Here is a 24,792-nt window from a genome sequence, read left to right on the forward strand (position 1 = left end):
GGCGCTGACAATAGTTTGCACAGCAAGAACTTTTGTGTATGGACAGCACAACTTCCCTTCTCAAAACTGGATGTTGATTTTTAGTTTGGGTTTCAATATATATATATATATATATATGAAAATACATACACACACATAGACCTACCAGTATATATACATATATACATGTATCCATGTCTACATACATCATTTTGTACACACATATATGTATATATGCATGTACATCTATGCACATGTATGCACACATATATATGGATGTGTTTATATGTGTGTGTGTATATAGGACCTTGCAGACCATTTTACAAGTGAGGAAACTGAGGCCCAAGGAAATGAAATGACTTGCCCAAAATCACACTGATATTAAGCGTCTGAGCCAAGCTTCAGCGTGAGGTTGCCCTCTGACTCCAAACCCATAGCAATTTCTACCATTCCGTGCTACAGAAATCTACTTCAGCACTAGCTCTGGCTCCCTGATCCTGTCATCCACCCCCAGGTTTCCTCACCTGTAAAATGAAGGTGTTGGACCAGATGGCCTCCAAGACCCCTTCCAACTCCTGGTTTAGGATCCAATTATCCTCTATATCAGGGATGGCGAAGAATGTTTGGTTTTTTTTTTATTGGGTGGAGGTTAAATGAAATGACCTCAAAGCTTATGCCTTTCAGTTCTTGAGTGCTATAGGTCCAGGAGAGTCAGTGAGAACAGTAATAGCAGACCTGTTGTCAATTCTCTTAGGCATGACCATTTTCACTCTGAATTACCGAAACTCAATTTGGGCACTACAGTTCTTTCACACTAGACAACTGATTCTTGTAAGTTATTTACTTAAGCTGTAATGATGAACAATGACATGCACCAGTCTCATGAAATTTGTCCTCTGTGTTCTTCCCATACAAAGTATACATTGAACTGGCTAGAGTTGATCACACGATTGAGAAATTAGCCTCTTAGCCTGGAATCACTCATCAAAAGCACACAATAAGTTTTGGAGCAGATTGGGCCATCAGTTAAATGGCCCATTTTTGGCAAAGGGTGTGTAAAATAACTGATGTCTATATTTGAGTTTTTAAAATTTTATTTTTCTGTATCAGTACCCTTCATAGGTATTGGATTAATTGGATAAATTGGATAAAATCAAGTATTTTGAAAAGACAGGAATACAAAGGACTTTCTTACCTTTTTGTTTTGTAAGACGGTGTTTATGAACGGAACAGGAAATTTTTTTTGTAAAAAGCAACTTTTCATTCCTCTATTTACATAAACCAGTATTCTCTGGGACTTTCATTAATCACATTGTCACTTAAAGGAGAATATGAAAATTAGCAATGTGACCTCTCATACTCATGTCCTCAAATAGAAATCACTTATGAATGGCATGCAATCAAATCTAAAAATTCTGTCTCTAATTTTGTTAGGCTTAGAAAAAAAATGACTTGAAAACATAAGCTTTTAAATAATCAGCCTTATAATTTAGTATTATTATTATCAGCATTCAAAAGTATTTTATTGCAAGGACACCACCAAATTTTTGTTTAAGGTGCTAAAGGTTGGAGAATCATGGAGCTAAGCTATGTACATTGTAGCCTGCTAAGTCTTAGTTTCATTTGCTAAGTACAAAAACCAGATTTTGAAGACATGTTCTCTGTTTTGGGGGTGGTGGTGGAATGTTTAGCAATAGAGTGTAACTGACGTTTCTGATTCTCTGCGATGGTATGGTCCTAGGGCGTCCTCATTAAGAAAGCGAAAAAGTCCAAGGGACAGATTGTCATAGCGGACAAAATCAGTGAACAGCTTAACCTCATGGAAACGCAGCTGCTCAAGCTGACGAAACAAAGTAAGAGCTTTCTTGCTTTCTGTGTGCCTCTGCTTTACTTTCTTTTTGTATTCGGGGATCTTCTCATCAAAGACAGCAACGAGGAGCATCTGGGAAGGGCACTGGGCAATGGGACCATACAGAAGTGGTTTATTTGAACAGAAACTGTAGAAAAAGGACCGGGACTGTTCTCATCTGATAATAGGCCAGGGTCCCCGGCCCAGCCCTGAACATTTCTGTTGCTCGGTTTTTTCATCTGTTTCTGACTCTTCATGACTCCGTTTGGGAATTTCTTGGCAAAGATAATGGAGTCATCTGCCATTTCCTTCTTCAGCTCATTTGACAGAAGAGGAAACAGAGGCAAACAGGGTTAAGAGACTTCCCCAGGGTCATACAGCTAGTAAGTATTTATTAAGTTTAGAAAAGGCTAGATTTGAATTCAAGAAATGAGTCTTCTGACTTTAGGTTTAGCACTCTACCTACTTCACCGCCTACTGGCCAAAAGATAAAGACTAAATGCTTGTAAAGTCCTTTTTGTTGTTCAGGTATTTCAGTTGTGGCTAACTCTTTGTGACCCCATTTGTTTTTTTTTTTTTTGATGAAGGATACTGGAGTGGTTAGCCATTTCCTTCTCCAGCTCATTTGACAGATGAGGAAACTGAGGGAAACAGGATTAAGTGACTTGCCTAGGGTCATACAGCTAGTTAAATGTCTGAGGCTGGGTTTGAATGTGAAAATGAGTCCTCCTGATTCCACATCAGTACTCTGTCTTATTTGGATGGGCAGAATTTTGTTTTTTTCTTGAACAGAGCAGATTTGTGGACTTGCCAGATGGCACCCTCAGCCTCTAATGGGGTGTGAAGCAATGAAATGGAACCAAGGCCCTAGGGATGAGGACTTTTCTGAGCTGCTTGTGTGGGGCTGCAGCAGCCACTGGAAGAGTGTGGGTGAACTCACCTGGCCTTGGGAAGGCAGCGAGCCCCTGGGGAAGGCCCTGTGTGCATTGGGTGCCCAGTACGTCAGGGGTGTGACCATGGGTGAACATGGCTGTCATTCTCCTTGGGGGCCCACTCAACTGTCGTGTCTTCTGTGCCTGACAAGATGGCGTCCCGGTGACCTATTTCTCCCAGTTGTCTGCTTTTGTCTTTTTCTCTTCCCTCATTTGTCGACATGGTAGATGGAGTGGCTAGAGGGCCAGCCTTGGAGGTGGGAAGATCTGGGTTCAAATTCTGTCTCTTACCTCTGCTAACTGTGTGACCACAAGCAAGTTACCCAACTTCTTACTGCCCCAGGCAGCTGACTAAGGTAGAAAGGAGTTGCTGGTCCTCAGTGGAAGGAGCTTCCCTACCCGGGAGTTTGATGCAATGAAGTCACAGCTTTGAACTTCCGTTCCCGGCCCCCCCCCCCCCCCCCCCCCCCGTCTTAGTCATCTTCTTAGTCATCAAAGAGCCTAGAGAAGTATAAACCTTCACTCTGATTATACTCTATAAAAATGAATAAAAACACCTTGAAAATATAATACATTTAATTAGACATATATTTTTGGATATAGTCAATGAAGAATTTGTGTCACTTAACTGGGCATATTTGTTACAGGTTTGGTTTCTCTTTTTTTCCATAATGGGGGTGGTGGAGAGAGAGAGAGAGAGAGAGAGAGAAGAGAGAGAGAGAGAGAGAGAGAGAGGAGACAGAGAGAGAGAGACAGAGAGAGAGAAAGAGAGAGAGAATAATTGTTTGTTAATTGAAAAAAGAACATTTAAAAAAATTAATTGCATTGTAGAAATATGAATTAATCACAGTTGCAACATAAATAAAATAGAATTCTAATTAGGTACAATAAAGCCTTATTTTTTCTACAGTTATAGTAAATGACATTTATGTAGCCTTTTAACGCTTATCAAGCTCTTTACACATATCTCATTTGAATCTCCCAGCATTCATGTGAGTTATGTACCACAAATGGTATTACCCTCATTTTACAGATGGGGAAATGGAAGATGAGAGAGGATAGATGATTTGCCTGTAGCCACCTAGCAAGTAAATATTAGAGCTAAGACTCGACTTCAGGTTCTCCTGGCTCCCTGTCCAGTCTTCTATCCTTTGGGTCACACTGTCTCTCCTTTGTTATGTTAAAATCTATGTTATTATAATTTTGGGGCTTAAAATGTATGTTAAGCAAAGTGTTATTATAATTTTGGGGCTCCTAAGTTTTGCGTTCAATTATACATGTCTGTTATTGAACAGGGTGCTACATTTCCTTATAACATTTCATTTAACATAACTGCAGACTGTCCGATATTCTGAAAATAATAGACTTTAATATCGAAAATTTCATTGGGTTCCCTTTGTCTCCCAAACTCTCTTGATAGAAAATTATACTTTAAAACACATTATGCAGAATGAAGACACCTAAGTTTTTCTTCTCTGTCACCCCAAGACATAATTTATCCATCTTTGTTTTTGTATTACTTAGAATATTCAACTTCATGTTTGTTTGTTTTAATTTAGATCCCTTTGTTGAACTCACAGGAGCAGAAGACCCCCTTTTTCTCTACCCTATAATTTTAACTTGGACACTCAGAGGTGCCATGAAAGAAGGTAACTGCCTTTTGGTTCCTTATCATTCGCGTTGTGGGCTTATCATTCCTGGATTTGCTCTTGATTTCATTAAACAGAAGGGACTGTGGCCGCCAGATGCCAGATGCAAAGTCTTGGGGGGCCTCCATGGGGTCGCATTTTCTTAATGACTTTTGCTATTGAGCAACTGTGCACCAACAAGAGCCTTTCTACAATCTTCTTCCAATAGTGTTTAAATCATATTTTGTGTCATCAGTGCTTCATTTCTCACAAAAAGTATCCGGCTGATTCAAAGGATAGGCATCCTTTTCTTAGCTCTTTCAGCCAATCATATTGTGAATAAAATCTGTAAGAGTATTTATTCATGGGCTGATCTCATTGATGTGTTTAGAAAGTGAATGATGGAAAGTGACAGCTTGTTGGACCTCAGACAGTATCACCTAAGTCATTTACTAAGTCATTTTCTGTATGATGAGAAATCTAAAAGGTAAATTCATAAAGTAGCTCATGATCAACAAAATGGTTTCATAATGATGTGTTGACTTCTGTTGCTTATACAGTAATGAAATTCAAGAATAAGCCCCGTTTTCTGGAATTCTTTGTTCAAGTTATGACAAAATGTATTCATGAAGAGAGATTTAACTATGTGGTGGACATGTCATATACTGTTCAAAACTTCCTAAAAAGGTACTTGTAATGTCAATATTGAGAAATCTAACCCTTTTGTTGGATTTTTCTTGCGGGTCGTAATTGTAGATCTTGCAACCTAATGTGTGATCACCAAAACAAGGAAATCCTTCTCCCAGACAACATGTTGAAGCCACAAATAATTCAGAGATTTTCATTTACTTTTTTTCTATTGTCAGTAATAATTTATTAAATGCCTAATATATATTAGACATTGTGCTAACACATAAAATCACATAATCCATAATCTAATAATGCCTAATTTATATATATAAATAATATAATACAAAAATAGCACATAATCTAGTAATATATAATTTTTCAACAAACTTTCATCCTTGTTTCTTGAGTAGTGAAAATCTCCTTTTCTATACCCACTGAATTTGTGTGACCAGGAGGAGTACAGTAGCTGAATGTCTATTAATTTCTGTTGAAATTCCTTGGATAAATTAAATGATTGGTGGGATTTTTTTAGGCCCATAATCCAGTTCTAGTCAAATTCCTTGTATGTTTTGAGAAATCAGAATGCTTTGAGAGCAATCATTTTGCCTTAATAGCTATAAGAATACATCAACAAGACATGTATAGTTTTCCTAATTTGACTCCTTAGGCTATGACTAACTTATTATTTTTGTATTAGGAGAACTGACAACTTTGTTTCTGTATTAGGAGAAATGACAACTTTCTTGGAATAAAGAAAGTTTCAGGTACAGAAAGTACTTCAGCTCATGAAGACCCAAAGAAGTACAAGGCAGCTGCCATGGAAATTCAAAAAGTAAATCTCACGTCTTTTTTCTCATTTTAAAAGAAACAATGAAAGCCTGAACAACAATTCTCTCCTCTATTTAGTCCTAAGAGCAGTTTATGAATACAATGGAGAAAAATCTAAAGATTTTCCTACCATAAAACTTGCTTTTGAAAATAAAATAAAATATAACTTGCAACATCAAAACGGGAGAGATGTTAAATCTATTTAAATTTACAATAGATATGTATATTTCTTGAAGTGACACTTTTATAACTAGTGTAGGTATAACATCATTATGTACAATAATACATATCAGTGTTTCTTTTGTTGATGTGGTAAATAAGCTTAGTTTTGAATTTCTCCTTCCTTCTTCCTTCCTTCCTTCCTTCCTTCCTTCCTTCCTTCCTTCCTTCCTTCCTTCCTTCCTTCCTTCCTTCCTTCCTTCCTTCCTTCCTTCCTTCCTTCCTTCCTTCCTTCCTTCCTTTTCTTCTTCTTCTTCTTCTTCTTCTTCTTCTTCTTCTTCTTCTTCTTCTTCTTCTTCTTCTTCTTCTTCTCCTTCTTCTTCTTCTTCTTCTTCTTCTTCTTCTTCTTCTTCTCCTTCTTCTTCTTCTTCTTCTTCTTCTTCTTCTTCTCCTTCTTCTTCTTCTTCTTCTCCTCCTCCTCCTTTCTTCTTCTTCTTCTTCTCCTTCTCCTCCTCCTCCTCCTCCTCCTCCTCCTCCTCTTCTTCTTCTTCTTCTTCTTCTTCTTCTTCTTCTTCTTCTTCTTCTTCTTCTCCTTCTCCTTCTTCTCCTTCCTCCTCTTCCTCCTCCTCCTCTTCTTCTTCTTCTTCTTCTTCTTCTTCTTCCTCTTCTTCTTCTTCTTCTCTTCTTCTTCTTCTTCTTCTTCTTCTTCTTCTTCTCTTCTTCTTCTTCTTCTTCTCCTCCCTCTCTCTGTCTCTCCCTTCACTTCCCTTCCTTCCTTTCCTCTCTCCCTCTCTGTCTCTCTTTATCTTTCTTCCTGTCCATCTCTCTCTTTCTCTCTCCCTCTGTCTCTCTCCCTCTCTCTGTCTCTCTCTGTCTCTCTGTCTCTCTCTGTCTCTCTGTCTCTGTATGTGTGTGTGTCTCTCTGTCTTTTGCTTGCTCATATTTTTGGAACCCTTTTTTGTTTCGTAATAACTAATACAGAAATGTGACCCATCCCCCGGGGGTACTGTGACCTGATTATATACATTAGCAAGGGCCAAGTACTTTCACCACAGCTCTCATCCCCAATCCAGTGTTAGAGGGTGTTGTGGGGAGCCTCCCCCAGATCTCTGACTCCCAGAAAACTGGCTGTATCTCACCCTGCCTATTTTGTGGGGAGCTTTACCCCTTTCCTTATTTTCAGGTTTTGGTGGTTGATTTAAAAGGTTGCATTCAATTACTGCTCAGCCCTCCCTTATCCCTCTCCAGGACACTCCCTGGTCCACTTCCTTCTGAATTTCATCTGAGTTTAGTTAAAAAAACAACTCTGTGTGGTTCTTTAATTATTTTTTTCTTTTTCATTCACATCCATGTGTGATCTTCTGGGGAAGACACTTCTCCTACCCAAATAGATCTCTGACCTCATGTACTGTCTCACTGATTATTAATACTGAGAGAGGCATGCTACAGAGACATGGGCTTCCTAATAGTATTAGCAGACTGAGAGAGATTCCCCCTGGATGGAGAGGTCCTAGAGATGCTCTTGTGTGTGGAGGGTGCTGTACTGGTTACTTCTAGCCTCATCATCCTGCCAAGTCCAGGTCCCTCTTGAATAACTTTCATAATTATGGCAGCTAGGTAATGCAGTGGATAGAACACTGGCCTTGTGGTCAGGAGCACCTGAATTCAAATCCAGCCTCAGACACTTACTAGCTGGGCAAATCACACTGTTTGCCTCAGTTTCCTCAACTGTAAAATGAGCTTGAGAAAGAAATGGCAAACTGTTCTGGTATCTTTGCCAAGAAAACCCCAGATGAGGTCCTGGAGAGTCAGACATGACTGAAAAATGACTCAACAGGAAGAAAATATTGGGAGGTTTGTCCTTATATTGAGATGAAATCTGCCTTTATGTAGATTCCTTCTATTATTCTTCGGTCTACCCTCTGGTGCCAAGCAATGCAAATCTAACCCCTTCTCCCTACTACAGCACTTCAGATTTAAAAAAAAAATTTTTTGCCAAATATGGAACTTTAGAAAACACTTTTGATGTCGATCTCCATTTTGCTGTATGGTGAAAGCAATGGATCGTAGTTGCCTATGATAAATTAGCTTTAAAAATGTGCCCAAATTGCTCTATTGAAAGTTTGTTTAGTCTCTAACATAATTGGCTGTTTCTGTTATCTCCCAAGGCCACAGAGGTACCATTTTTGAAGCCAAAAACCAAGAAAAAGGGTGCTCTGCAAGAGTATTTTACCAAACACCTCTCACTGTCAGAATTACCAGATCTGGAAAAGTAAGTTCATTTCCCGGAAATGTATTTGTGTCTATTTTCTAAATCATAAAAATCCCAAATCACTTTACTTGCATGATAAAGTTTTGCTAGGTATTGGTTTTTCTTGTTTACAAACTTTGAAAGCGGTTACACTTGTTATTGGTTTAAGAGTATTTATGTTACAGTCCAGGCCGACACTTTTTTAGCTGGTGTTTCCAAGCCTCTAACTTTTACATATTTTTGACATTAATATATTTTATAGAGAATTTTAAAGGTAACAAGCTCAATGGCATTTGTCTTTCTTATATATATTCAGCATTTTAGAGATGGATGGAGTTCTTCTCCCATGTTATGGATTTTAGCCCCTAGTGTAGGGGATTGGGCCTTGAACTGGGGAACACCAAGAGGAGCTCAGGTTGGACCTCTGAGTCATACTAATTGTGTGACCCTGGCCGAGTCACTTAACTTCAGTGCCCCATGCAACTCTTAGACTCAAGATGCAGAGTTTTAGTGATCCTTGGCACTGGCAGAGAGAGCTTCTCTCTCTATACCATTATAATCAAAAGTTCAGGCGTATATACTGGGTGTCCCAAAAAGTCTTAGTGCAGTTTTAAGCTATTAAAGCTTAAATACCCTGTATGACTATGCCCTTCCCCCTCCCTCTCTTTCCCTCCCTTCCTCCCTTTCCCTCCCTTCCTCCCTCCTCTTCCTCTGTCTCTTTATCCCCTTCCCTCCCTTCCTCCTCTTCTTCTTTCTTCTCTCTCTCATTCACACACATAATTCTTTATTCCTTGCATGAAGTAACATCATTCAGCTAGCATAGCAATGGCATGAGATTCAGAGAAATCTGAGTCTGAATCTGTTTCGAACATAGTATCTTTGTGAATGAATAAACTACTTACATGGATTGATGGGAGCTGATTTTTTTATATAAGACGATGGTGAGAGAGGTACTTTCTCCTCCATCCTGTGGCTTTGAGCAGGTAACATTTAAGCAACGAATGACAGATGACAATGCTGGTGTTTAAGTTTTGGTCTTATACAGTTATTGCGAAGAGCAATGTTATTTGGTATCAAGATAAGGGTTTAGTGAGTGAATGAAAACTCATTTATTAAGTGCTTACTGTGTGCAAAGCTCTGTACTAATTGCTGAGGAGTAAGACAGCCCCTGCTCTCTACGAGAGCACATTCTAAGGGGGGAGACAACCCATGAAAGGTTTCCCTTACAAGTCAGATGGAACCGTCCATCCCATGGTCTTTAAGGTGCAGCAGCAAAGCTGCTTTTCTTGAATGTAATTTCCCCTCATAAAATCCTATCGGTTTCTGATGGTGAACCATTTGACAGAGTCAAGGAGTTGGGACAGTGATAGCTTCCCTTTCTGGGTCTTTGGTAGCTGTGACTGCAGCCCCTGCAGGAGTGAGTGGTGGCCAGGCTGCACCTCTATAGGTGTTACCGCGTAGGATGATGCTTGTTGGGGTGAGGTGAAAAGCAGCACATTGTGTCTTGTCAGCATTTGGGGTAAAGATGTGTGGGAGAGGAAGGGCAGTTTGCATCTCCCAGGCCAATTGGGCTTGCCTGCACATTGGGGGCAGTTGGTTAACAGCTTGGTGGTGGAAAGGAAGATGGGCCCCTTTTCTGCAGTGATGGCTTCAGGGCCAGGAAGCAGAGGCAGGGATCTGGAAAGCACTGCTGTTCCCAAGGCTCTTGGGTACAGAGTCCTGGACTATCTCTTTTGTGTATGAGGGGACGTGGTGGCCAAGGTAGTATGGTGATGGTGGTTTGACTTGGCCGGCACATTCTGCCTCCTGCCTCTCCCTCCGTTAGGCCGGCTTCCTGGCCCCATAGGTGACGCCCTGACTAGGGGAGCCATCCTGTAGAAATAGCCTGAGACTTCTCTTCCCAGCTGCTATTCCTATTTGGTTTGTGATCAGTCTTTCTGAGATGTCTCATGTCCTGCAGAAACAATCCAAGGCACATTCAGTTTGTGTTATTCAGAGTATCTCAGAGTGAGATCTCATGAGCAAACCTGAGGCTCAAGGATGTTGAGTGACCTGTCCAAGGTCACACAGATAAGTGCTCATGCCAGAATTCTCTTCAGTTACCTTGTTGTAACCATGTTCAGGGAGCTGACTTGCTTTGAGACTTGGGCATGGAGGACTAGTTCAGTAGTATTTCTGCTAGGTCAGTGAAAGCTAACCTGCTGTGGGCAACTCCTGATTCCTTGGTCCACTGAGAGTCTAAATGCTATTAAGGTATCTAAAATGTCATTAAGCATTTTAAACAGAAATCAACTATCCTCTGGGTGCCACATGAAGATAGAGTACTTTGACATTTGCGGTAGAAATAGAGTCACTTGAAATCTCCAACCCTACATCTCTAACAGTAACTGATACTGGACACATCCGGCGTGTGTTTAATGAAGTTAGTGAGTTTCATTTGTCTGATGTCTAATATCTATTAATTTCTATATTTACACACGTGCTAATATGTAACATATTTAGGATAATTTTTTTCTCTTTTCATTTCGTTCGGTTAATGGTACCAAACTATTCATGACTCTATAGATTTTTCTCATTTTTAATGTATCCCATCATTCCCTTATATCAGTGACTCAATTTCTGCATCCATTCTGCAGTCCTTGTGCATACAAATTGTTGATAGTTTTTTCCTATTACAAGTAAATATAGCGAGTGACTAGAGGCCATTTTTATTGTTTGCGGTGTTCATATTTTGTTTAACATAGCACTTAGTTGTTGAACATGAGCATTTGCTCACGTTTACAGATTTCTGAGGTTTGATTTTCAAGTTGACTAAATGTGTTACTTAACACATTTGTAAACAATTTCATATATTCACCTAGATATTTTTAAAAGTTATTACAAAAGTAGGAACTATTTATAAAGGCAAATAACTAAATAAACATAAATCAGCAGAGGAGAATCAATAAAACTTATCATTTTAATAGGATAGAACCAAACAAAGTGTGAACACCCGAACATATAAGAAATATGTTTGCTTTCTGATCCTTCCCAAGTCTGGCTGAGGTTCTGGTGCTTTAAGCTTTGTTTGCTTTCTGAGGTATAGTTGGAGTTGAGCTATCTATATGCTGGTCTGCTTCTCCTAATCGCACCTTATAGTCATTTAGTAGAAATCGTTCCCTGTTTCTTTGTATTTATGCCTCTCATTTTTATTCCATCATACGATTCTATCAGTGAGTTATTATTTATGCAGTATTCTCCAGTCATTCAACACGCGATTTTTAATCATTTCCCCCTATTACGAATAAGTAGAATGAGTATTTTTTTTATAGTTATGAGTACTTTTGGATTGATATTGATTACTAAGTGCCAGGCACTGTGCTGAACATTGAGGATCCAAATGAGAAAACATGACAGCCCTGACTCTGAAGGGGCTTACATTCTAACAGAAAAGATACAAATGGGGTGGTCGTAGCCAGGGAAAGAGATTTTGGACTGAGAAGTCTCAGAGACAGAAGATGAGTGGATCCAGAGGGTAATTGATTGACACACACTTTATGGATTTGATTACCCTCCCAAGAGCCTGAGGTGGAAAGGGAGTGGATTATGTATTGTCAGAACAGCAAGAAGACAGCTGTGATGCTTACTTGAGTGGTTGGGCTGGCCTAAATTTAACCAACTGTCACTGCTCAAGGCAATATTGCCCCAGGGTGGGACCCAGATGTCCCTTTGGGAAAGAACAAGTATGGCAGGAAAGTGAAAGTATAGTCTGAGTGAGTGGGGCTGGGCCAGATATGAACTAATAATAGTTTTTCTTTATGATATTTGGAGGGTAAAGGTTTATTCAAGGAGTTACTTGGTCAAAAGGGACACTCAGTTTTGTGATTCATTTTATAGTCACAGGTTACTTCTGAAAGTGCCTGGCACACAGTAGGTGCTCAGTAAATGTTTATTGATTGATTGACTGATGTTTGTGCCAATCTACATTCCCACCAATATATCAGAGTACCTGTTCTACAGTTCCACTCACATTACGATTTTCTTTTTTTTTCCTTATCTTTGCTATTCTAGTGGTCATATGATGATATCTTTTGGTTGCCTTCATTTGCATTTTTCTGAGTGTAAGTCAATTTGACATCTTTAAATGTAATTTTTCTTACATTTTTATATCATTTCTATATCTTTTATATATGTATATATTCTTTTATATCCTTTATACATATATATCTTATGTATTTATAACCTCTGACCATTGCTCCATTGAGAAGCTGTGTATTTGTCTTACAATTTATCTATCAAACTTTAATAAATTCTGGGTTTAGACATTGATCTAAGACACAGTTAACTATATGCGACATAAATCTATGTATATAATGTACATATGGAGATATATACTGGAAATATTTTCCCCATATCAGTTTCTTTTGTTTACTTTTAGCTGCATTGCCTTTTGTTGCTGCCATGGACAATTCATTTACCTGAGTGTAATCAACCCATTGATTTTGTTTCTAGTAATTTATTCAACTCACTTGACTTTAAAATGTTCCTTTTCTCCAAGGCAATGGTTTTTAGGACATTTTCTTCTGGTTTTTACTGAAAAGTTTAGTCCATTTTCATTTAGCATTACAATTGTTAGCTTTACCTTTTACAAATTCAATTGGAAGGGAATACACATTATGTTGTGTTTATTATTTCTATTGTTAACTCAAACTTAACAAAGCCACTTGGGAAAAAAAATTCCTTTTCTCCCATTAGACTATGTGGGCATCTTTAACTTGAACTTTTCATTGTTCAAAGATGAATTTTGTTTTGGGCTTGCCTCAATCTCATTCCCTTTCCCACCTAGCTTCTTCTCTTCCTCTTCCTTCCACACCTCTAAAGGGTTTTTTTCCCTCCCTCTCATTTCTGCTATATCCTGAGAGTTCTTACACTGTTATCAATTGGTTTATTTGAGAAGTCTGAATTGTTTTAAATACTTATCTTTTTGAATGTGAGGCCCGAATCTTGTTGGGTCTTGTGAAAGACTTGAGGTGTCTATACCTTTCTCCAAACTCATAAAAGTTGAGTTGCTTTTTGAGTACCCGTCCATCTCTTTCCTTGAAAGAGAGAGCATCCAGAGATTTTTCTGAATAGATAGATCTGACTTGGTGGTCTCAGCTTCTTTATCTTGTATAAATTGTATTTTAGCTTCTCTTATTATTCCCTACCCTTGTTGAGTTCTCTATGATCCTGGTTTGTTTTTAATAGGCAACCTTTGCTTACTGGTAGATTGAATTTCCCCCCTTATTTTAATGTTGGAGGTTGATTATAATGTGTCTAAGGATATTGAACCTTGGGTTCTTGGAGTCAGAAGTTGAAAACTTCAGAATTCTTTCTACTTGCACATTCAAAACTGTTTTTGCTAATTCTGGGAAGTTCCCATTGCTTTTTTGGAATATTGTATCAAAATTGTTGTATTTTCCTAAAATTTCTGAGATGTCAGCACTTCTGAATTTGCCACATTATGATCTATCCTTTGGATCCATTACTCAATTCTGCCTGTTTTCCAACTGACCAGATCAGTGATTTTTCTGCAACTATTATTTCCTCCAAATGATCCACGTTTGGCCATAATTCTGCTTTCTGCTATAGTAAGTGTTGTTAGTTGATTTGATTGATTATTTCAGGTTTTCTATTAAATTCTCCATAGCAGTAATTTTCTTCATTATTTCCTACTGATTTTTTAAAGCATCTTATTTTTTGCTGACTTTCCATAATTTTTAAAAACCTTTTTCAGAGTCATCCATTTTTTAATTTGACTTTGTAATTGTTTGTACTAGTGTTAATGCTTGAAAATTTCTTTGTCATTTAGCCTTTTGCAGATATGTCTCTGGATATCTTGCATTTCCACGTTTGTGGAATCTGGTATTATAGCTATAGCTGTTGTTTCATAGTATTTTTGTGGTATTTATAGGATCTAGTGCTTTGGCCCCAAGGAAAAGGCCAAATAGTTCAATAACCAACAAGCTAGAATAAGAATTTCTGGATATATTTTATGCAAAATATTATTATTTTTCTTTTATCTGGTATTTAGTATTTATATGATTTTTGAAATCCCTGCTTCTTCTTTTTTCCTCCAGATTTAAAAGAACTGACGTTAGAAAAATAGCTTTTAAAATCCTGATAGAATTCTTGTGCCCCAAAGTGGTTCACTATGTAAAAAGAAAAAGATTGCACCAATTGTTTGTTGAAGAGTTACCTTGGAGAGCTCAGATGAACGTACATTTGGCATATGCTCATTTCAGCTTATTCAAAATCAAACTCGCAGAGCATAAAAAGATGAAAGTTTGCAGTTCACAAAATGCGATGAGGTATGGAGTATTTTCCTTGTAAAATGACTTATTACCCACATCGACATGGTTTCTGTGTATTTTGGGTGCTATGGTAAAACACCAACCAGCAAAGCAATAAAGTGACTTCTAGGTTTCCAAACAATAAACCAACTCCTTCACATTTCCTTATGTGACCATGACCTTCAAATCCTATTCTCTCAATTTGAACCCCCTTGAAAGATATTTTGGACCTGAGATCTCACGTGTTGAGGACCTGCTTCTAATGTGAAATTTTGTTGTTGTTCAGTTGTTCAGTCATGTCTGACTCTTTGTGACCCCCTGGACCACAGCACTCCAGGCTCTTCTATCCTTCACTATCTCCCAAAGTCTGTCCAAGCTCATGTTTGTTGCTTCCATGGCACCATCTCTCCACCTCATCTTCTACTGTCCCCTTTTCTTTTTGCCTTCAATCTTTCCCAACATCTGGGTCTTTTCCAATGAGTCCCATCTTCTCATTATGTGGCCGAAGTATTTAAGCTTCAGCTTCAGTATTTGACCTTCCAGTGAATAACTTGAATTGATTTACTTGAGTATTGACTGATTTGATCTCCTTGCTGTCCAAAGGATTCTCAAAAGTCTTCTCCAGCACCACAATTTGAAAGCATCAATTGCGGGGAGCTCAGCTTTCCTTATAGTCCAGCTCTCATAGCCATACATTGCTACTGGAAATACAGCTTTGGCCATATGACCTTTGTCAGTCAGGTAATATCTCTGCTTTTTAATACACTGCCCATATTTGCCATAGCTTTCCTTCCAAGGAACAAGCATCTTTTAATTTTACGGCTAAAGTCTGCAGTGATCTTCGAGTCCAAGAATATAAAATGTGGCACTGCCTCCATTTCTTCTCCCTCTATTTGCCAGGAAGTGATGGGACCAGTTGCCAAGATCTTAGTTTTTTTTTTTTATGTTAAGCTTCAAGCTAGCTTTTACATTCTCCTCTTTCACCCTCATCAAGAGATTTCTTATTTCTTCTTCACTTTCTGCCATCAGAGTGGTATCATTTGCATATCAAAGATTGTTAATACTTTTCCTGGCAACCTGAATTCTGGATTTTGATTCATCTAGCCAGGCATTTCCCATGATGTACTCTGCATATAAGTTAAATAAAGAAGGTGACAATTGATAGCCTTGTTGTATTCTTTGCCCAATTTTGACCCCACCCGTTGTTCCATGTTCAGTTCTAACTGTTGCTTCTTGGCCCATGTACAGATTCCTCAGGAGACAAGTAAGATGATCTGGTACTCCCATTTCTTTGATAACATGCCACATTTTGTTGTGATCCACACAGTCAAAGACTTTACTGTAGTCAACGAAGCAGAAGTACACGCTTTTCTGGAATTCCCTTGCTTTCTCCATAATCCAGTGAATGTTGGCAGTTTGATTTCAAGTTCCTCTGCCTCTTCGAAAACCAGCCTGCGCTTCTGATAATTTTCGGTTTGCACTTTGCCAAAACCTAGCTTGCAGACTCTTAAGCATAACCTTTTTGGCATGTGAAATAGTGCTATTGTTCAGTAATTTGAATATTCTTTGGTATTGCCATTCTTTAGGACTGAGACATAAACTAATCTTTTCCCATCCATTGGCCACTGTTGAATTTTCTAAATTTTGCTTACATATTAAGTGCAGCACTTTAACAGCATCATCTTTTAGGATTTTAAATAGCTCAGTGGGAATTCTGTCCCCTCCACTAGTCTTATTATTAGCAAGGATTCCTAAGTCCCACTTGACTTCACTCTCCTGGATGTCTTACTCTGGATCGGTAACTACACCATTGTGGTTGGTGATGTTAAGGTCTTTCCTGTATAGTTCTTCTGTATATTCTTTTTTTTTCTTTTTGGTGAGGCAATCAGGGTTAAGTGACTTGCCCAGGGTCACACAGCTAGTAAGCGTCATGTGTCTGAGGCTGGATTTGAACTCAGGTCCTCCTGACTCCAGGGCTGCCCCTCTTCTGTATATTCTTGCCATCTCTTCTTAATCTCTTCTTTTTCTGTTAAGTCTCTGCTATTTTTATCTTTTATCGTGCCCATTTTTGCATGAAACGTTCCCTTGATAGCTCTTATTTTCTTGAAGAGATCACTTCTCTTTCCCCTTCCATTATTTCCCCCTGTTTCTTTGCATTGTTCATTTAAGAGAACCTTCTTACCTCTCCTTGATATTTTCTGGAATTCTGCATTCAGTTGGCTATATCTGTCCCTTTCTCCTTTACCTTTTGCTTTCCTTCTTTCCTCAGCTTTTTGTAAAGCCTCATCAGACTGCCATTTTGCTTTCTTGCTCTTCTTTTTCTTTGAAATGTTTTTTTTGTTGCTGCCTCCTGTACAATATTGTGAACTTCTGTCCACAGTTCTTCAGGCACTCTATCTACTGGATCTAATTCCTTAAATCTAGTCATCACTTTCACTTCATATTCATAAGGGATGTTATTTAGGTCATTCCTATACGGTCTGATGGTTTTCACTGCTTTCTGCAATTTAAATCTGTCTTTTGCAATAAGAAACTCATAATCTGAGCCACAGTTAGCTCCAGGTCTTGTTTTAACTGACTATATAGAGCTTCTCTACCTTAGGCTGCAGAGTGTATAATTGATCTGATTTTGATATTTACCATCTGGTAAAGTCCATGTGTAGAGTCACCTTTTGGGCATTTACTATGAGCAGTGAGTTATCTTGACCAAACTCTATTAGCCTCTGTCCTGCTTCATTTTGTACTCCAAGACCAAACTTCCTTGTTATTCCACTTATCTTTTGATTTCCTACCTTAATATTCCAATTCACTGTGATGAAGGTAAGATCTTTTTTTGGTGTCGTTTTCAGAAGATGTCATAGGTAGAACTGATTAACTTTGGCCTCTTCAGCATCAGTGGTTGGAGCATACACTTGTATAACTGTGATGTTGATTGCTTTGCCTTGGATTCAAACAGATCTCATTCAGTCACTTTTGAGATTATACTGCTTTTCTCACCCTTTTATTGACTGTGAGGGCTGCTCCATTTCTAAGGGGTTCTTGGCCACAGATGTATAAGTCATGACTACCTGAATTAAATTCATCTATTCCTGTCCATTTTAAGTTCATTGACACCCAAGATGTCAGTGTTTACTCTTCCCACCTCCAGTTTGACCACGTGCAGTTTACCTTGGTTCATGGAGCTTACATTCCAGGTTCCTGTGCACTACTGATCTTCGTAGCGTGGGACTTTCCTTTTGTCACCAGATGGATCCACAGCTGAGCTTCCTTTCGACTTTGGCCCAGCCACTTCATTAGTACCGGGGGTACTTGTGGTTTCCTCTGCTCTTCCCCAGTAGTGTGTTGGACACCTTCCGACTTGAGGGGCTCATCTTCTGGTGTTATCTCTTTTATCATTTTAATATTGTCCTTGGAGTTTTCTTAGCAAAGATACTGGAGTGCTTTGCCATTTCCTTTTCCAATGGATCACCTTTTGTCAGACTTTCCACTTTGACCCTGCATGGCATAGCTCGTGGTTTCGTTGAGCTACACAAGGCCCTCCACCGTGACAAGGCAGTGATCCAGGTGGGGCTGGGGTGAAATAAAAACCCTTAGTTAGAAGATAAGAGCAATAGGACCACCACAACAAGGCAATTCCCTTACAGATCACTCTCCCCCAGGTTCTGCACCAGACTCACTGCTGCCATTTTGGTTTTGAATCTCCTTCACTGCAACTCATGGACATTTTTGAAATGAAAGTAGACTCACATTTTGACAAGATTTCATTGCATTTGGCTTCTGCTGGGTTTTAATCTTGTTCTCTCATCTCTGCAGCTTCCGAACTTTAGACCCTGATACATTCTCATTATACAATTCTGGGACGTTATTAGCGGAGGAAAACATTAATGAGGAAGGCTACAAAGCAATACTTGAATTCCTACTTTCAAGCAAAACAAGACCCAACCTCTTAGGTAGAGAAATGGTAACATTCTTTAGGATTGCCCCAAGTTTTTGTATTTAATTCAGCCTCATTTATCACCTCATGGTTTGATGTTAGTATGTTGGTCTGAAATGAGTGGGACATTGGGAGGATTGCCTACTTCAGGGCCTGCTCCTGAATTAGCAGAACTGACAGCAAGGTGGTGGGGTGCAGAATGGGAATTTGATCCCAGAATCTATCCGCCTTCCCAAGGGCAGTATGGATTGGGGAGCATCAGGGGTAAAACATTGAAGCAAGACAGTGGGAATATGCGGGCCAGGAAGAGCAGGAGCGTGGATGCTAGGAAGGTCTGCCCTGGATCCTTCTGAGCAGCTGGCTCTGATCAGATGATGTATCCAAGCCACAAGGGCCCAGCCAGTCCATCTGGGTCAGGGCATTCAGAATTGCCCTGGGGTTCTGCTAAGATGGAGAGCTAGCTTTGGTTTGGGGAGTCAGACTAGGGTGGGGAGGCTTTAGCCCAGCCTGGTGCCAGTGCTAGGGAGAAGGACAGATCATGAATTCCTGGGGTACTTGAAACCTTTTGTGTCTGTACGCTGCCAGCAAGCCCAGCCTCTGGGAAAGTATCTAAGAGCTGTGTGCCCTGCTTCTCCTGGTGTCCAAACCCTGCTGGCTAAGTAGCTTGGGATTTTGGCTCAGAAAACCCTCCAAAGGCCATTATGGACTGAGATGACTTGGAATCCTCAGGGCTGCGAAAGCTGGCTCCTCCTCTGATGCCTTCTCAGTCATCCCGTCTCCTTTCTGGTATGCTTGTGTGAGAGGTCAAGGGCCCATAAGTGCAAGAACAGCAGAATTCTTGAGCTCAGAAATGACTGTTCAGTCCTTTTATGTTGAAAATAGCATTTCATATGGTACATATTGTATAACATCCTATATGGTATATAACTCTTGTCATCCTGGCAGTTACTACATGAACCTGTTGGTGTAACTATTTCTGTATTTGGGGTTTGTTTTTTAATTTTATTTTAGAGCGAAAGTTTAAAAAAAAACTATTCATAACTTTTGCTTATGCCCTGTGCTTTTTTGCTGTAGTCATGTCACAATATGTATTCCCACTTTTTTAATTGGATTTTTTTTCAATTAAGCTTTGAGATATCCACTTTCATTCTTTTTATTGTGTTTTCACAGATGCCAAGCCCATTTACAAATGTCTGGTTTCTGCATATGGACCGTAATACGTAGAGCTCTGATTACCTTAAAATTTCCCTCTTTCAGGGCTTTAATGAAAACTGAGACCAGCTAGATCTGGTTAATGAGCCTGGTTATCTAATACCCAGCTCGGAGGCCAGGCGAATACCTCAGGGAAATCTTCTCTGTGCTTAGACACAATGCTTTGAGGGAAGAGTAGAATGCCCCTCCCTGGGGTATGAAATGAGGCTGGGATTCTCGCCAGACTCTACTCCCTGTCCCTAGAATATGGCATATGTCTTCCAGCCCCTGTATCTCTGTTCATGCTGCTTTTTACTGCCTGGAGAGGATGCACTTTGCTATCCATTCAACCTATACAAATTACAGCCATTTTTCAATGCCCAGCTCAAGTTGTCAGTGGAACATTTTCCCTGATTGCCTTAGCACAGTTATCTCTCTTTCCCCCAAAATTCTCACAGCATTTTTTTATTTGCCTTGCTTATCTAAACCCTGCCCAGTCATCACTTTATGAAAATGTGGGTGTGCTTGCCTTATGGTGTATACAGAGTGTATGTATAGCGTATGCCCACATAAGGTCCATATGGATGCGATTAATGAGTATTAGCATGGATGGATATCTAGAATCTGAGAGCCTGCCCACTTCTATGCAGGGAGTAGAACCACACAAAAGACAAATAGTGAATAGCAGAATAAACTCATTTATCCAAGCAAAATAGTAAATATAAATTATGCAGATTAGATCATGCCTAAGGATATATAAGTGTAAGTAAGATCCTTAGCTGAGAGTAAGATGAGAGCTTAGATTGGAACAGAGGGGAGCTGTATCTCCCCCAAAGGAATGTCTCCACAGTCTCTAGCGGCATAAGCTAGAAACCGGGGACTGGTTGGGTAGCCAGCTTCGCCCATATATCTACAGCTTCCATATTCTTGGTGAAGCGTCCTCTGCCCACGTCTCCCTTGTACCCATTAGGTGGATATGTGGCTAGAGTCCCGCCAGTGTGGTCTCCACCATTCAGGAGTCATGCCACAAACTCAGTAGTGCACAAAGTGCCCCAATCTCCTCTGAAAGCCTAGTTAATCAATATAATCTGGACCTTTTCTAGCATACACTCGCTCAGTTTTAGACTCTTGAGGGAGGTCTTGTATGCCCCAAGGTGCCCTTAGACTGGGCAAGGTCCTTTACAAATATTTGTTGGCTGAAGCTAGAAGGCATTAAACATTACTCCATGGGGATCCCTGATGCTTCTTTGTGGTCCTCTGGGCCTGTGACTTTCTGGGCACCTCCATCAGCCACAAAGCCCATCATTGTTGCCTGAATCATTCATTGTCTCAATTGATGCAGTGAGTCTAGGAAGAGATACAGAAGGAAAGTTTCCTCCTCTTTGAACTTTCAGATGACCTGTTGTATGGTGTCTGGGTTCAACTGGTGTCCCCTAGATTTTAATCTCAGGAGAAGAACCCAAAAATTTATTTTTAAGGACCATTTCATTCATTTCCCTCATAAATTGTAAAATCTTTGTGTCCAGGAACCCCCTCTTGGGTAATCTTTGTAACCCATACTCAATGCAGCACAGATTTGCACATAATAAGTACCCAATAAAACAATTGCTGAATGAATGAACACATTAAAAAAATGGAACTGGAAGTGCGATGAGCTGGAGGGTTTTGAGAAAAAACCCCCACCAATGTATTATGGTTTACTATACCATAGTAGGCATTTTTTGCTCTAATTGATTATAATGTAGTATTCAGTCTGAATTATTCAGGGAACATAATCAGCTCTTTAATACTGATCCTTTTGTTTGTTTGTTTTACCCATAGATACTGATGGATTTTCTTTTAGCAGCTCCAAAATGGGTGGAGCAGAAAGCCCTAAGGTGATTGTTTCAACTGAATTAGACACTGAAGTGAAAGATCGAACAGGAAATCTTGGAGTCTTGGACCACCTTGTCAGAACCTTTTTGCATTGCAGAAGAGCAGTGGTAATCTCCTAATCTCATTTACTAATTTATTAAGCATTTTCTTTGAAAAGAGCATTGAAATAAAGATGGAACAAGTGTTGCTCAACTTGGTCATATCTTTTTCATGTGTTTGGAAATCTTTCATCCCCTCCCCTCAAATATGACTAGGGCATTGGACTTGAATTCAGGAAGACCTGGGTTCAAATCCTTCCCCAGACCCTTCATAGCTGTGTGACCCTGGGCAAAGTCACTTAACCATGGCATCATGATAGTCAGTCAACAAACATACAAGGCACTGGACTTGAAGTCAGAAAGACTTGGGTTCAAATCCTGCTTCAGGCTCTTGATAGCTCTCTGATCCTGGGTAAATCACTGAACTTCTCTGTTCTTCAATTTCCTTATCTATAAAATGATAAGATTGGACTTGAAGGCATCTAAGTTGCCTTTAAGCTCCAGATCAATAATCTTGTGACATCCCTCAGCCTCTAATCTGTAAAAGGAGGCGATAGGACTCTGAGGTGTAGCCCTAGATATGTGATCCTACCACCAGGTTTGAACTGTGTTGTCTAGGAAGCACAGGGGTTACAAATAGGTGTAGAACCCCCTCATGCTAGATATCTACTAGATATCTGGGGAAAAGCATTCTCTTTTTTGGTTGTCTACCAGCAGTCACATAGGTCTGGGATTTTGTTTGTGGCTGTAAAATATTTTGGGTTCCTGCTTTTGTTGGATTCCATCATGTCATGGAGGTGACCCTCAAAAGCTCTGCCAGTGGAATTCCTTTCCTATCAGATTTGACTAGGCAAGGAAGGATTGTAGTGTATGCCTGATGACAAACCAAGCCTGCTGTCAGTGGACCAGCTTAGCCAGGTGTGGAGAGGCTCATGACCATCAGGTTGGCCACTGGGTAATGAATCTAGAGGTCGTAGCAATGTGTGACATGGACAAAATGGCTTTGGGTGCCTTGTGGCCCTCTTCTGTAGCAGTGATGACAGAGCAGTGGGAGAAAGGAGAAAGCCCAGAGTTTCTAGACCTCCTTCAAACATGAACTTCACATCTTCCTACTCTAAATGTTAGAATTTTGCCCAGTAAATTGATATACTGGGGGAACAGAAACATTCTAGTGTTAACATTCTTGCCATAATTGAAACTATCTAAATACATTTATTTATTAAGTGCATCTGGCATACACTGGTTATGTGACCTTGGACAAGTGTTAGGGCCTGGGGGATATGCAGGCCCAAAGGAAACAGTTCCTGCCCTCAAGGCCCTTCCATTTTATGTGAGGTACAGTATGTTCACAGGTAAGTTAATCCATGGTAATGTGAAGAGGAAGAGAGCACAAATGCCTGAGGAGATCCACCAGACTTCAGAGAGGAGAGGGTGCCCAAGCTGAGCCTTAGAAAAAAGATAAGGAATTTTGGAGAGAGATATGAAAAGAGAGTGCGTTGAATGACCTTAAAGGTCATCTGGTCCAACCTATTCCTGAAAAAGAATCCTCACTATAGCCCTCCTGACAAGAGGTCAGGAGACTTCTGGGAAGGGAGAACTTACAATGGCATAGAACTGAGGAGGTTTGGCCCGAAAAAGAATTTGGCCTCTTTATGCGCAAGGAGCGAAACAAAGTGGACTGCCTAGTGTCCAGATTCTGATTGGCGGTTGGACAGACAAGCTAGAGAGCTTACCCAGAATGTAGGATGGACACTGCAAATAGATAAAACGAGCTAACAACTGAATAGGGGGAGGAAGAAGAGAGTGGTCTACTGCATGGGAACATGGATATGTTCTCTAGCAATGCTGTGGAGCCACCAGTCATGGAATACGATAATCTGCGTAGAATTGAAGTGGAGGACCACCCACTGGGCAGTGGAAAGGCATACAGGGGGTGTGTGAGCAGGCTGGAACTTGGTACAAAGGAAGAATTACAGAGAAGGAGTGTGAAAGATGTCACCAGAACAGTGTCTGACGGGAGAAGAGATAAGAGACGGACTGCTCATGTCCAAGAAGAAGGGACAGCCAGTAGGCTCAGCTGTTTGCAGTCTGCATTGTTGGAAGTAATATCCGCATTGATAAGATCAGATCCACTTGCATAATGGTATGGCAGGGAATTCATTATCTTCTGAAACAACTCTTTCCATTTGTGGAGAGCTCTAGTTATCAGGCAGTGTTTCCTTTTATAAAGCCAGAATACAGTCACCTAATAATTATTTACCATTCTTGGTTCTGACCTTCAGAGCTAAGAAAAACAATTTAAATTTCCCTCCCACGTGGTGATCCTTGTGGATAGCTAGTACAATCTCCCGAGCCTTCTCTTTTTTGGACCAAATGTTCTCAGTTCCGTCAAGTGTTGATATGTCATGGTATGACATGGTCTCCAGCCCTCTTCTCCTTGTTGCTCTTACTTGGGGCAATGAATCTGAAGTGAAGAATCAATTAGGAAAACTAACTCTGACCTTGGGCAAGTAACTATCTCTCTGTGCCTTCAGCTTGTCAACTGAAGGATTGGATGAAGTGATCTCTAAGTCCTTTCTAGATTTTGTGGTCGGTAATTTTATATAAGGTGCTATGCTAGATAGCTTGGCTCTCCCCTCATCCCCTCAAGAGTAGGATTTTCTTACATACAAATAGCTTTAAAGTGTAGGCTTAAAGGCTTTCTGTTGACTGCTGGCCTGTCTGGAGAATGAAAAGAAGACCAAAGATCCTCAGTGGTCTCATTACCTAAATTATGTCAACAAAACCTTTGACAATTTATTAAAATGTCCTCTGTGGCATACACAGAATTTTTGCTATGTTGACCAAACTCTGTGATGTAACTGACCATGTGGAGATATAACTGATGTAACAAGTAACGATCATTAATACATTTATAAAGCAAGGCCAATGAAACCTGAGAAGATATAAAAATGGAGTAATCATTAATTACTCTCTGTACTTGAAGCTATGATCTTTACACTTATCCCACTGATCATCCCATGTTATCAGGCATGTGTTTAAATGAACAGATGGTGACAGTGGTTCTGTCAGATTTTATAGAAGTTAAAAAAAAAACCTCTATGGAATTGAGGTCTTAGGTTAAATGAGAGACAGTATACTTCCCTTTTATGGGATTGATTTAAAATTCAGTCTGAATAAATGTTTT

At 39.8% G+C, this 24,792-nt stretch overlaps 1 protein-coding gene across 1 annotated transcript in view; it reads left to right on the forward strand.

Moving 5' to 3' along the window:
- CFAP54 (cilia and flagella associated protein 54) overlaps window positions 1-24,792 on the forward strand; it is a 288,300-nt gene that overhangs the window by 101,676 nt on the left and 161,832 nt on the right. Inside the window, exons 28-35 of the mRNA XM_078150421.1 lie at window positions 1,721-1,832; window positions 4,320-4,409; window positions 4,949-5,075; window positions 5,745-5,850; window positions 8,174-8,277; window positions 14,355-14,585; window positions 18,381-18,517; window positions 21,514-21,674. Coding sequence (XP_078006547.1) covers window positions 1,721-1,832; window positions 4,320-4,409; window positions 4,949-5,075; window positions 5,745-5,850; window positions 8,174-8,277; window positions 14,355-14,585; window positions 18,381-18,517; window positions 21,514-21,674 — 1,068 coding nt within the window. The remainder of the gene's footprint in view (window positions 1-1,720; window positions 1,833-4,319; window positions 4,410-4,948; window positions 5,076-5,744; window positions 5,851-8,173; window positions 8,278-14,354; window positions 14,586-18,380; window positions 18,518-21,513; window positions 21,675-24,792) is intronic.

Source organism: Phascolarctos cinereus, unplaced genomic scaffold (genome assembly GCF_003287225.1).
Source record: "Phascolarctos cinereus isolate Bilbo 61053 unplaced genomic scaffold, phaCin_HiC Scaffold_1;HRSCAF=81, whole genome shotgun sequence".
Classification (NCBI taxonomy): domain Eukaryota; kingdom Metazoa; phylum Chordata; class Mammalia; order Diprotodontia; family Phascolarctidae; genus Phascolarctos; species Phascolarctos cinereus.